This window comes from Cryptotermes secundus, unplaced genomic scaffold, assembly GCF_002891405.2.
Source record: "Cryptotermes secundus unplaced genomic scaffold, Csec_1.0 scaffold718, whole genome shotgun sequence".
Taxonomy (NCBI): Eukaryota; Metazoa; Arthropoda; class Insecta; order Blattodea; family Kalotermitidae; genus Cryptotermes; species Cryptotermes secundus.
In genome coordinates this window covers 482591-496660 of record NW_019723911.1, presented here as the reverse complement: position 1 = coordinate 496660, position 14070 = coordinate 482591, and the positions used below count along the sequence as shown (strand labels likewise).

The window sequence follows — 14070 nt, the reverse complement described above, 5'->3', positions numbered from 1 at the left end:
ACCTCAGATTACTGAAACTAACACTCAGATACCTAAATGATGGTGTCACGACCATAAAACCTGGACATCAGACAGCTGGAAACGCACATGTGATATGGTTAGATGAGTTGTCCTTGACGCTATTCCCTACATCAGGAAGAGTTTACGTTTGGAGAGTATCCAAGGAAGCCTACAATCCGGAAATGCCTTGTTCCAACAGTGAAACACGTGGGAGCTTCCGTGAAGGTTTGGGCAGCAGTATTGTGGTACAATATTCTGTTGGTCCCATTATTACCCTTAATGGCCAAATTAGTGCAAGGGAGCAACTGAACTTGTTGGGTGATCAGGTGCATCCCATGATCCAGACATTATTTCCAAACAACGATGCAGTTTTCCAGGATGACAATGCCCCCATTCACACAGCTGTTCAGTCATGGTATGAAGAGCATGAAAGCGAACTTCAACATTTTCCTTGGCTAACAAAATCACCAGATTTGAACATCATTGAACTGCTCTGGTCAGTTTTGGAGACTTAGAGTGAGGAGTGTAGAAGAAAGGAAGACGAAAGACCTACAATAAATTGTTGCACTTAGGACGGAGTTTATATCATATATCGTATAGAGTGCAACAGGATGCTTAAATATAATATTGTGAGGAACAGATTTACCCCCACCAACATTCCTAAAGCAACTTGAAGAAGTTCTTAAAGAAGAGTGGTATGAAATTCTTCTAGAGACTGTTTAAAACTTGTACAACCCCATATTCATAAAGAATTGTGTACAGTATCTATAAAGTTTCCATTATTTTGACCAACCCATGTGCACTGGTGATTCAGAGTAGCAAATATTTGTTCAGTACTGACTTAGTTCTTAATTAGAGTATATTATTATAGGCACTTTGCACAGCATAACAGGAAAAGATGCATACAGAGATGTCAATCAAAAGTTATAGTTATTAATTTTATACATATATTAATAAGACTTGTAGAAGAATGAATTTGTGAGGAAGAATCAAAAACTAGAAGTGCTATCAAAATCTCGTGTGGTAGCCACAGTAACAGTAAGAACTGTATTAACCATTTGATTTGTTGCAAGTGTAATAACCATAAACCGAGTCTGGAACATCTTTCAGGGTGCATCATCTTCAGAAAGAGAGATCATTGTGTCATAATTAGAATGTTACTAGAGTCTATTTCCTATATGTATTGGGAGCCAAAGTAGCCATAACATAGGCCTGACTGAACACATGGAACGTCTCTGCAGGATGGTTGCTTTCTCAGCATATGGTGTTCATTCAGAGATGTTTTAGATGAAGATTATCAATGCTTAATCATAATGATGCAGATTAAAAGTTGTATACATAGTAGTTACTTGCTTGAAAGAAATTAAGTGGATCTTTAAGCCTTACAAGTAAGTGTGTACTGTCTTTCTTTGTCCTTGTGCCACATGTTCACACAAGCAGCGATCTGTTTGCACATAATTCCCATGGATAAATTGTGGGGTCACAACTATTTTATAAAAGCATAAACAGCAACTTTATAAACTTGTGCTTTTATTTGTGTGTGTATTTGTACGTTAGGTGGTCCTCCAGCTTGGGGGTTGGGCGTGTTGCTAACAACTCCTCACTGTAAAAAATAAGCTTGTTACGAACATTTGCAAGAAGCCTCAGACCTGAATGGATGCCTTGGATAAAGAACCTAAACAAAAGAAAGTGGATATGAGATGTGGTACTTGGAATGTCAGAGGAGTATGTATAGGGCAGTGGCAAAAGAAATCTCAAAATACAAGTTGGATTTAGTGGGAGTACAAGAGTTCAGATGGGGCAGAGGTGGGGCTGAATCAGCAGGCGAATATACATTTTTCAGTGGAAAGGGGAATGAAAATCATGAATTCGGTAGAGGTTTTTTGTACATAAGAGAATCATATCAGCAGTTAAGATGGTACAGTTCCTCAATGATAAGCTGTCATTCACAATACTAAGAGGTTGTTGGTGTGATTTCATCATCCTGAATGTTCATGCTCCAACAGAAGATAAAGTTAATTATATAAAGGACAAGTTCTGTGAAGAACTAGAACGTTAATTTGATAAATTCCCAAAGTACCTTATGAAAATTTTGCTAGGAGATTTCAATGCCAGAATAGGTAAGGAAGATATTTTCAAACCAACGATTGGGAATGAGAGTATGCATGAAATTAGTAATGATAATGGTGTTAGAATAGTAAACTTTGCCACATCAGAAAATCTTACAGTCAAAAGTACAATTGAATGTGGGTAATGCTTGCTACCATTCAGTCCAGAACCTTTTGTCTTCTCATCTGCTGTCCAAAAACATAAAAATTAGAATATACAAAACTATAATTTTGCCTGTGGTTCTGTATGGGTGTGAAACCTGGTCTTGACATTAAGGGAGAAACATAGACTGAGAGTGTTTGAGAATATGGTGTTGAGGAGAATATTTGAACCTAAGAGAGATGAAGTGATAGGAGGTTGGAGGAAACTACATAATGAGGAGCTTCATAACTTGTTTTCTTCGCCAAGTATAATTAGAATGATCAAGTCAAGGAGGATGAGATTTGCGGGGCATGTATCACGACTGGGGGAGAAGAGAAATGTAAATAGGATATTGGTGGGAAAGCCAGAAGGAAAGAGACCACTGGGAAATCCAAGACATAGGTGCATGGACAATATTAAAATGGATCTTAGAGAAATAAAATTGTATGGTATGGATTGGATTGATCTGGCTGAGGATAGGGACTCTTGGAGAGCTCTGTGAACATGGTTAGAACCTTCAGTTTCCATAAAATCCTGAGAAGTTCTTGAGTAGCTGTACAGTTGGCAGCTTCTCAAGAAGGGTTAAGCTCCATGAGTGAGTGAGGGTGGTAAATATATGATACTTTGGAAATGATTTGTGAGGAAGCAGTCATGACCTAATCAAAGTACTATTCTGACATTTGCCTGAAGGGGTTGAAGAAAGCCACGAAAAATCTCATCCCTTTAAACTGGTATATCAGCTGAGATTTGAACCCTGGACCTCCAGAATACAAGCCTAGAAAATGACCATTACACCAATGCTCTCATTTCAGTTCTACACTGAAAATGGTGACACATGATCCCATGTTTGTATACGCCTGCAACATTACACAGTATGACAACCTACAAGACCACAATATAGAATGTCTGGAAGGTGTGGACAGCTCTTATAAGTTGGAGACTCCGACCGACTTCATGTGTCTCACGGGAATTCTGATTGATGTATCTGAAATCTATCTCTTTTGTTCCTTCGCAAATGACAGGCAAGTAAAGTTTCCATAAAGCTGACAGTTGTGGTTGTTTGTTATAGGAGAGTTTTATGCAAGCAGCAGACCCACTGAGTCTTCGCCGCATAGACACTAGTGACACCCACATGGATGGACGTCCACATTCAGGGGCTGTTGCCTTCAGATTCTCCCCACACCGAAACACAGGAGGTGAGGTTTTCATTCATATTTAACTTCTCTTTTCAGCTAATGGAAATCTGGTAAAATTTCATACTGTGAAACCCTTGAATAAGTAGCAAGGTCCATCAAATGTAAAAGTTTAATAGGAAAATATGAAAGTTTGCCTTTGCACGTTTTGGCTACTGCTGGCTATCATCAGACGATGTAGCCAGCAGTATACAGAAATATTTTATATATATGTTTGAATATAAGTTGTCATAAAGGGATTTCTAGTAGCATTAGAATTGAGGGCTGAAAGATTAATGCCCTCAGAATACATTATATATTGTCACGTGTTGGGTGTATGTCACGCGACAAGTAACTTCACACCGTATTGGATATAGCAAATTTATTGCACTAGCTCTCACAATTACACAATTCACAATTTCCCAACTGCTGCCATCAGCAGTATCACAAATACTTCTCCTGTAGTCACTGCCATGCACTCGATACAACCCGACTTGGCAACTGCTATATTGAAACTGACTGGTTACTCTCTCTCTAGTAACTCACTACTGAACAGTGTTCGCTACTCCTTATTTAGGCTCGGCACGAACAACACAGAAAACAATTACGTGATAGGCACCACTGTTGCGTAATGTCATGTTTACCAACTGCCTAGCAACAGTCATTACACGGGCTCCCCTGTTGCGTGACGCTGTGTTTACAAAGGCGTTGCTGGGCAACACTCCTTAGCAACCAGCGTGCTTCGGCTCGGCACGTCACGACAAACACCGCTTTCCTTACTGTTGCGTAACTTGACAACCGACTGTTTATCAAGGGTCTGTCTTCGTGGTAACTTGTTCCACCTCCCGTTGCCCAGCAATGGTTAGACATGTCACAATATATTAAAAGTAGTTAAAATTAATTAAAGATATTTTTTATAGTAGAGGAACATGATAATAGCCTTTGTTTTCTACTGTTGCTTGCATAGAATATCTTACAAATTGTTGTATTGCTGGCCATATATATATCTATCTGTAAATGTAATATAGGAATTACGTAATTATTCTTATGCCATAATCCTTATGTAATGTATCTCTGTGGAATGGCTTTCTTACGCTGAATCGAGGCTTTTACTAAATAGGGTTTATGCAGAACTATGTCAAGAAACTCTTCATTTTCTTGATAAGATTTGCAAATCTAATTATTATAAAATATTTTTATATAAGTAATTAATCTATATTTTTGAAATAAAAACAATTAAATAATAAAAACGTCGAGGACTAAAATAATGAAAAGCACATGAAAAATGCAGTGATTTCACAGTAATGGTTTCTAACAGAGAGAAAGCATGAGTACAGACTCTCTTTTGATCACACTCGCATTGTGTTGCAGCCCAGGAGATAGTATTCTTCATAGTCACTGCTGTCAGAACTTTAAATTTTTGGGTGTTTCAGAGTTGGCAGAATTTGTTTAGAAAGCTCCCAGGAAGTTCCTCCAGTAAGGTACTTTTGTGCCTTTCAGTTGCAGCAAACTGCAAAGGAGCTTATAAAATATATATGGATATTTTGAAATTTACATTTACACTATGAAGTCTGTGATGATAATAGGATGTTTCACACAGTTTGAATTCTGTTCCCAGAGATGAGACTGAATCCAGTAGAAATCCAGCATTCACCAAGAGTTTACTACACACCCAGCCAAGGTGATGGGAGGAGGGTAAGTGAAACTTTTTTATAAGTTATTTTACTACACTTTCAGCAGCTAGGCTACATTATATCAAATGGTGAGTTGATTGATGAGTTGGAAAGAATTCGGAGGGATGTGGTTGTGGCCTAATTGAAGTACTATCCTAGAATGATTGAAACATAATTTATCATTAGTAGGGGCAAAATAATTTAAAAAAAATATTGCAGTTTGTTATGAAGTTTCTTGACAGTTGTATATTGCCTAAACTTGTCAAACTTGGTTATGAAGACACTTATCAGATAGACCGAAATGAAGTGAGGACTTTTTAAAGTGATTAGGAAATATAAGGGATCAGCCCATATGGCAATTTTCACGTTTCTGATTATTAAGCCTACACAGTGTGTTCAGGTTCTGTTAGGACTGTGTTCATTGCAAATACAAGACGTGAATTATTTTCAAAATTTCACTCTTTTTATTCAAAATAGCCTTCTGAATCAATACATAGCTGGAATCGATTGAAAAGTTTTCGAAAACAGTCACTGTACTCCTTTTGTGGAATCGCATTTAGAACTGCGGTACATTCCCTTTTGATGTCCTGGATGGTGTCGTGACGGTCTCCTTTCATCTCCAACTTAACTTTTGGGAACAACCAGAAATCTACTGGAGCCAAATCTGGCAAATACGGAGGATGATCAAGGACTCTTATCCATTTTCTAGCCAAAAAATCGCACATGATCTTCAATTAGTGGGGTGGGGAATTGTTGTGGAGGAGCGACCAGGAACCTTGCTCTCGATATTCAGGTCGAATTCAAAGAATTCTCGCCCACAAATGATTGAGGACTCCGAGATAATAATCAGAATTCACTGTTTGACCTTTTGGCAGAAATTCCTTGTGAATGATTCCTTTGGAATCAAATTGAAGAAAACGGTTAGCAGTGTCTTCACTTGACTCTTTTGCATGCAGACTTTCTGTAGTTTCAGCAGGCTTCTTTGTGTTCAACCCAAAAGCTCCTTGATGAGTCTTGCAGAAACACATCTGTCTGATGCAAGGATTTCGGTCACTTTTTTCACATTTTCTTCAGTGCGACTTGTTATCGGCTTTGATGCACGTGGAGCGTCTTCAGTATCCTCCCTGCCATCATGAAATACAGCATACCATCGAAAAATGTTCGAGCAACTCAAGCAATCACTTCCATACACACTTTTCATCATTTTGTACGCTTCTCCTGCTGTTTTGCCTAGCTTCAAATAAAATTTGATGTTGGCTCTCTTTTCAGCTGCCATTTTCCTATAAGCATCAGAACAGTACTGTTACATTCAAGGTCAGAGCACATGGTGCAGCGATGCTTGCGCGTTGAAATTATAGACAGCCACAGCTGAAACTTCAAGAATCTTAACGCCATAACTCACCAACAGATGGCATTGCAGGACAGAATTTAAAAAAATGAGTCCTAATGGATCCTGGACACACTGTGTAGTTTGGAAATTTCTCCTATATGGATTCCCCTTATCAGCAGTGAGGTTAAGAACTTCTAAGAAGGTTGTAGAATCTAATTGTCTTCTTATCGTTGTTTCTTGATTTTCATTTGGGATTTCATTTGTCTTTCATAGAGGCACTAGCAGTAGGAGAGAATTGTATGGCATGTATTTTGCATTGGTTTTTGTGAGTTTGGTTTGTGTTTTAGGTGTTTGTGGGTATCTCCACATTTCTTATTTAAATATCCCAATGAGGGAACATGATTGCAGGTGCATATATAGATATAGTTGACTGACTACGTGATCCTATGATTAAGATTACCTCATTCAAATGGACACATCTGACTAGGACCCCCCCACCTTTTCACCTCAGAGGTGGTGGTCAAAATCCAGAAAATTTGTAATGATATATAATTTTTTACTTCCAGTTTCTCCAAATCTATTTTTATTAATTCCTCTAGGAGGAGATAATGTTTAATAATTAATCTGCTTTTAGGAGGTGGAATAGCTCTCTCAGTATAATGAGTACATGTCTTAGGAGAGTATTGATGTAAAAGAAAGTTGATTTTTTTCCTTAGAGCACAGGACCATCCCACGGGTGGTGCCAAGTACCGTTGACTCCCACTCCTGTTCGACACCCGCACAGCTCATGGGACCACGCAGGAACCAGTTGTAGGAGTTCACATCAATACCACCCTTACAGTTGGAACAGAAGGAGGTGAGAATACAGGCCAATAGCCATTGTAACAAATAATATTCTCATTACTAAAATACAAGGTAAAATCTGAATATGATGGTGGTAATAAATCCTTTGAAAATGGGACATAGTTGAAGTACAGTAACAGTGAAGCAAATGCATGATTAAATTAACAGAGTAAATTAAATTTGGGAAATGTATGCAGTTATCTGGGAGCCGGGTAGTGCAGTTGGTAAAGTGACTGGCTACGGGCTGGACAGTAGATGGTTCAGAATTTGAGTCCCGGTAGGGTCAAGTATATTCTCTTCTCCAGCCGCTGAGACTGGTTCTGGGGCCCACCCAGCCTCCTATCCAATGAGTACTGGGGGCTCTTTCCCTGGGGATAAAGCAGCCAGGGTGTGAAGCAGACCACTCACCTCCTCCTAGTGATGCAGTCAAGAAAACGTGGATCTACGCATCCACTCCCTTATACACCTTCGTGGCATAGTGATTAATTAGCTAATTACAAGGAAAACTTTACCTTTTTATGCAATTATCTATTTCACAGTTTATATGTGTTTGCCTCTTTCTAAAAACCAGATGATTTATGTGTAGCTAAAATTTCAACTGTAGTTTTATATGTTTATCAAATGTTTTCTCTTATACTAATAGAAAGTAGGCTCCCAGTTATCTGGCATATATGGGAAAGAGGTGTGCCAATTGCATGTATCTGCCAATTATATGAGAAAAACTCATGCAGAAACCAGGTACAAGGCCAAAACAGCATGTTTTCACTTCACATCTTGCGTGAATTTCTTCATAGACAACATATCAGATTGATGGGTGAATGATTTTGGATCTACGGCAACATTATAACAGATTCATCTAGCCTCTACTGCAATGACACCTGTGTGAGCGAGGATGACAGGCAGCGCTGCTGGTGACAGCTGGGAAAATTATATTGTGGCAGATGAATGTATGCACTTTATAACTTTGCTTTTTATGTAACTTTATAAAAATGGTAAATTTTCTTTGAAACTTTTTCTGGTTGTTTGAGAATTTCAGAAGCTGTACTACTGGATAGCATGGCATATACTGTAATAGAGTATCTTGCATTATGGAAGATAATTATTCTTTTCATCGCCCATTGGTGTTTCCAACTGGATTAGTAGTTTCTCTCCTCATGGATAGCTTTTCCAGTTGGATATCTGCATTTTGTTCTTCCAAAAGATTGTTTATTCAGCATCTTAAATGTCAGTGCTGTCAAAGAAATGCTGTTTTAATGCACATCTAAATGTCTCAATTTCTATGCTGATAATATGCCCTCATGTCACTTTGTCAACAGTATGTCAGTATGACCATTTACTGTAATTTCTTGCCATCTGTTAGGTAAAGATTCAATTCATGCCCATAGCATCTTTTGTATGTCTCTGTTATACATCTGTAAGCATGGCATTTCAGCTGATTTTTCTGTTTTGGCTTGCACTTGGGTGTATTTCTCATTAAATATTTTCTTGCAAAAATGAAATTAATTGGGCTGTAGGTAAAGTTGCAAAAAAATTTGAATGAAAAGGTTAAAATATGTTGGTTTTATTTATTTGAACTACATCAATTGGTATTTATTTTAAACATTAAACGTCCGTGATGTGTATGTGTTGACCGTCTTCTAGTGCACGCAATCTCACTTGTCACTTCACTACATGTTTCGGCATCACTGTGTCATCCTCAGGTGTGTTATTTACGTCCTTGGTTTATGCTGACTGTCTTGCAGTGTATACACTGTAAGACAGTCAGCATAAACCATGGACATGAATCAGTGTAACAGGATGCTAAAATATAACAGTGTTATTTACATTGTGAGCAGTGCAGTAGTTTAACGTAAATAACACACCTGAGGATGGCACAGTGATGCCGAAACATGTAGTGAAGTGACATGTCAGATTGTGTGCACTAGAAGACGGTCAATACATACATATCATGGATGAGAATCAGTGCAACAGGACGCTAAAATACAACATTATACGCATTAAACTTTAAATTGATGCATACAAAGAGAAACGAACAAAATCCAATTAATGGTATAAAATGGAGGAGTACTGGTGGAAAAATGGGAAGTGGTAGAACTAGAAATGAAATGTTTGCCAAAGAGGCTGGAATTCTAAATGTGTTAATAGATTTAGAAGATAAACAGTTACAATTGTTCAGTCATGTAAAAAGAGTGACTAGAGCAAGGATATTGAGAAGGGCAGTAAAATTAAAATTTGAAGAAGAAAGTAAACCCAGAACAAGATGTTCATACAGGTATAGGAGTGCAGTAAGGTGAGAGGAAAGAGCTGGCAAGGAATCAAAATTTAAAGGTTTTGGGAACAGAATGGAAATTTGAGACTTCTTCCACATTGATCTGAACAAAACAGAAATTCTGCTAGAAGAACATGATGAGGAAGATTGTTTGATTCTCATAATATTAGCATACTGAGTTTGATTTACTTGTTTCAGCTTTCCAGTTAGACAAAATAACCAAGATGGTCATACTTTGGACCATTGCCACTGCCCAGGAATGTTTCTACAGACCCCACCAACAAGGTTTTCACACCAGCCAGCTGCAATGGTTCCAGAGTCAATCCCAGCGACACATTTGACTGATCACGCATATGCTCAATTGTTCGACTCGGAGCCATATTCCCCACATTACTCGTGTCCAGTGTTCTCTCCTGGCACCAGCTCTGCCTTGGATCTGCGCAGATTCTCTGCTGGCCCACAGGCTACACCTACATATGAGGTGAGTCTGAAATCCACTTGCATTTAAACAAAGATAAGAAAATTAACAGAAATTCCTCTATTTAAGGTTTGCCCTTGTTTAACATCCAGTTTTAATGACCTCCAAGCCAATAAACTCAAATCATCTCAATTTAAGATTATTCTCAGTTTAGTGTTCAAATTTGCTGGTCCCCAAGGAAGCCTTAAATGGAGATCTCATTGTATTTTCGGCTGCCACCAGCCCTGAGAATAGCAAGTGTTAGCTTTCTAAATGTAAGTTTGCATTGGCAGTCATACCAGGTTGTGAGTCCTGGCACTGTGACAACCTGGTATGGTTGCTCCATAGTAAAATCTGCTCTCACTACCACCAACATATGTTCACATCTCACACTATGCATTTCTGAAAAATCAGGTATGTACAGCATCATGTGCTACTGACCTGTGTGATCTCCCTGGATTATTTTGTATTAAGATGTCTGAGGTGCTCACTGCAGTAACACTGAATATTGCTGTCTTCTGGGATGTGACAATGTGTAATTTGGTAGCTATTTACAGATATTTTGGAGGATTGTGTTTCCTCCATGTGCTTCTGCTTGAAGATGAAGATAGCATGTGCCTCCAAAAGGTTGGTAGACATCCACCAGACTACATGGCATCACATCCGAGAAATCCAAGACGACCGTTATCCCTGTAGTCACTGCAATGGTAACCTCAAAATTACTGTCTCATGGGATGGTATGCCATATAATCTGGTATGGGTTTATTGATGTTCCACCATTGTCGGGGATATGCAGGCAGTAGATTCTTCTGAAATGTTGGTACCTGTGTATTAAACTTCACAGAGTAACATCACAGAAGACAGTAATTTTCATTTTGTGCTTTGTAATTTTTTTGCTCTTATGGATGACTGAATGTAAGGGATCCACTGCTTGAAATCATGATGTCCTTGTAGAAAATACCCACATTTGTCATGTGTAAACATGGGAGTGTCTGTTGCAGGGACCTGAGTGGTTTTCTCCGGAGCTCTTTGGTAAGGAGCAGCAGCAACGCAGTCATGCATCTGCATTTCATTGTCCTCACTGTCCAACTGCTCACCAGTCATTATACTACAGTTCCTACCCTTCTTTCTATCAACAGTGCTACGCCTGTCCCTCAACAACGGCATTGAATCTGGTGTCCTTGACACCCCCAGTCTTCCTCTCAGAAGTAAGTATTGTTGTGAGTAACTCAAATGTGTAGTCTTATGCAGTCTTAGTGAAACCTTGGTCATGTTGCATAAAATGGAGTGGAAATTCTGTGGTTCTTTCAGGAACAATGGATTTGAACAGTAAATTGAGGAATCTCTTAACTGGAGGAAATTTGACATTGAGGTTACTGGAACTAAGTGTTAAATGATGAAAACCATTAACTTGAGGAATATTAAATGGAAATCCAATTTATAACACTACCCTTTTCTGTAACCAGCAAAGTGCTGGGTCAAAGATAAAACCCCTAGTTCAAATACCCAGCATGTAATAACATGCTGTCTGGTCAGGGTTGTTGCAAACAAAAGCTTGACCAAAATTACAAATTATTATTTTTGAGATAATATGCACATTTTTAGACCTTGCGTATCTTTTGGGCACAAGGAAAAGAATAGAGAATATGGAAAGAAGTAGCAGGGTAGTGGTTACAGTTGTATTGTGGTTGGGAGCAAAGGTGATGCGCTGTGACCAATGTCCTGATTTAATGTAACCCATACACACCCTACATTTCTTACCTAAGTGGTCTTGACCAAATCCACTGTACACTTGTTGAGAATAACCAGACCTAAGAGATGCAGATAGTATGTTGTTCTCATTCTTTGAGTTGCGACAGTGGTACAAAATCATTCGCTACTGGCTGCATGGATTGGGTTCTCCTCACAGGTACACTTAAATGTATTTCATCACAGTATCCAGAACAACTGTGGTAACATCAGCCTGAATTTGTGGATATTCATGGTGTGTTCAAACAGGAGCATTCTTTCATCTTATTGTACCCATAATATGTAGAAATCCATACTGATTTCATTGGATTTACTTGGACACATTTGGTATACCCGTTCAGCAGAGACAGATTGAGCCTAATAAACTAGACGCTAAATTATTTATGCAAGTCCATTTAGGTTTGAATGGAAATCCTGTAAAGACAAAGTGTGGTTTGAGGTTCTCACAGTAGTGACTATGAAGACTTCTGGGCAGCGATGCCATGCAGTCATGTAGATAATTGCAGACATTTTGGCACAACCTGCTGCCTCCATTGTCAAGTAGAAGAGTAAAGTGATTGCAGAAAAAATGGAGAGAGAAGGAGAACCAATATTTTTTTCATTGTTTTCCCAACTTCAGTTTGGAACAGTCAGAGACTTGGTCTGTCTGTCTCTCTGTCTGGTAAATTGCTGCTGGCCCTCACCTGCACCACCATGCTTCATTTCAGGCCCCATAGGACCCATGACCCATATTCTTTTGTCTCATAACTGAGACTCAGCCTTGGCCCTTCTCCTCTGTATATCTGTATCATTTTCTTTTCTTATGCACATTTCCTACTGTTTTACCCTGATTATCATATTCCTCAGAAATGGTAATGATCTAGGAGCCTACATACAGACAGTTACATTGCAGGAGAAAGTAATCTTCCCTTATAAATCATCCATAATTTAATAGAAATATGAACAAAATAAAATGTTTTGCCTCTTTTTTAATATTTTTCTGAGGTAAGTCTGACAGTGTGCCCAGAAAGGGACACAGAGCTCTGCAGTAACTAGGATCATGATCTTGGGGATATCATTTGGTCAGATCCTGTACAGTGTTATTCTGCATTATGAAAGAATTGCTATGGATATCAGTAAATATGAATACATGCTTAAACTTCCAGGTACAAGGCAGTTGGTTGGACCTAGCATCATCACGCAACAGGCATGTCAGCTTCCGTCAGTGGGATGGAAATCCTCTCTCACCCAATGCAGTTCCATTTCCAGACTTCAGTACGATTGCATGGTAAATGATTAACAGGAATTATCTTAACAATTCTTATTTATTTATCCTTTTTTAGCCCTCATTCCTAAGTAGGCTTGTATGATCTCCTACCTGTCTGTGTCTCCTCCTATTGCTGCTAAGCAGTGGCGTCTCCTGTTTGTTGGGAGGAGAGATTGGCCTCTCAGTGGAGGCCCTCTGACTTACTCTGCCTCTCTGAGGCAGAGACTGAATATCGCCTGTGTTGAACATCTACATGATACATCAGGATGGACCGAAGAGGGAACACTAAATGTAGCACCCAGAAGAATGCTAGAAAAGTAATGGACCAAAAAGAGAACACTAACTGTAACATTCAAAAGGCAGAGGAGATGGTCATGGCTAGGGTAAAGCAGTAAACATGTTACAGTCAATGCTAGGCAACAGCCTTTATATTATTGTGTGTGCATTGGCAAGTCCAAATGTTTTACAGCCGAATTTCCCTATTTTGAAAAAAATATATCTAGGCTTATATATATGTGTGTGTGTGTGTGTGTGTCCCATATTATTGTTAGGCAGTGGTTCAGTAAACGCGTTCCTGCAGCAACAAATACATTTGCAACAACACAAGAATTGTTGGACATGTTATGGTCTATGTGTGCATGTCCTAATATCAAAGATAGTAGGTGACTAATTCTTCTCAGAACTTCTTGTTTAATGATCCTGTCAGTAGCTCAGATTGCACGCTAGGTTGATTAGTGAGTACTGAATTGAGAAGGATGAGGAAGGAAGTGGTAGCCTAATTCGAGATGCTATCCCTGCTGGAAGGATTGATGAAAACCATTTAACCCTCAGTGTGGATAGTTGGCCCCCAGGTTGAGATTTGATTCTGGAATTCCCTAATACAAAGCAGGAGCGCTTCCTGTGTGACAAGAAGTTTGACAGAATTCCTTTAACAACTGAAATTAACTACCATTGTTCTGTGATCTCTTCTGCAATGCAGTAATATATTAAACAAATGCAGGTCCCAAATTTTTTAATCAAATTAACAAAGAAATGTCACAGTTCAAGTCTTTTTTAATCTCAAACTTAGTGGATTTTCAAA

The 14070-nt window shown here is 38.8% G+C and overlaps 1 protein-coding gene across 2 annotated transcripts in view; it reads left to right on the top strand.

Moving 5' to 3' along the window:
• Positions 1-14070, top strand: part of LOC111862122 — a 28684-nt gene that overhangs the window by 9097 nt on the left and 5517 nt on the right. For both annotated transcript variants that reach the window (XM_023847261.2, XM_023847262.2), the window contains exons 4-9: positions 3320-3446; positions 5041-5117; positions 7142-7281; positions 9736-10018; positions 10996-11202; positions 12889-13010. In XM_023847261.2, coding sequence (XP_023703029.1) covers positions 3320-3446; positions 5041-5117; positions 7142-7281; positions 9736-10018; positions 10996-11202; positions 12889-13010 — 956 coding nt within the window. The remainder of the gene's footprint in view (positions 1-3319; positions 3447-5040; positions 5118-7141; positions 7282-9735; positions 10019-10995; positions 11203-12888; positions 13011-14070) is intronic.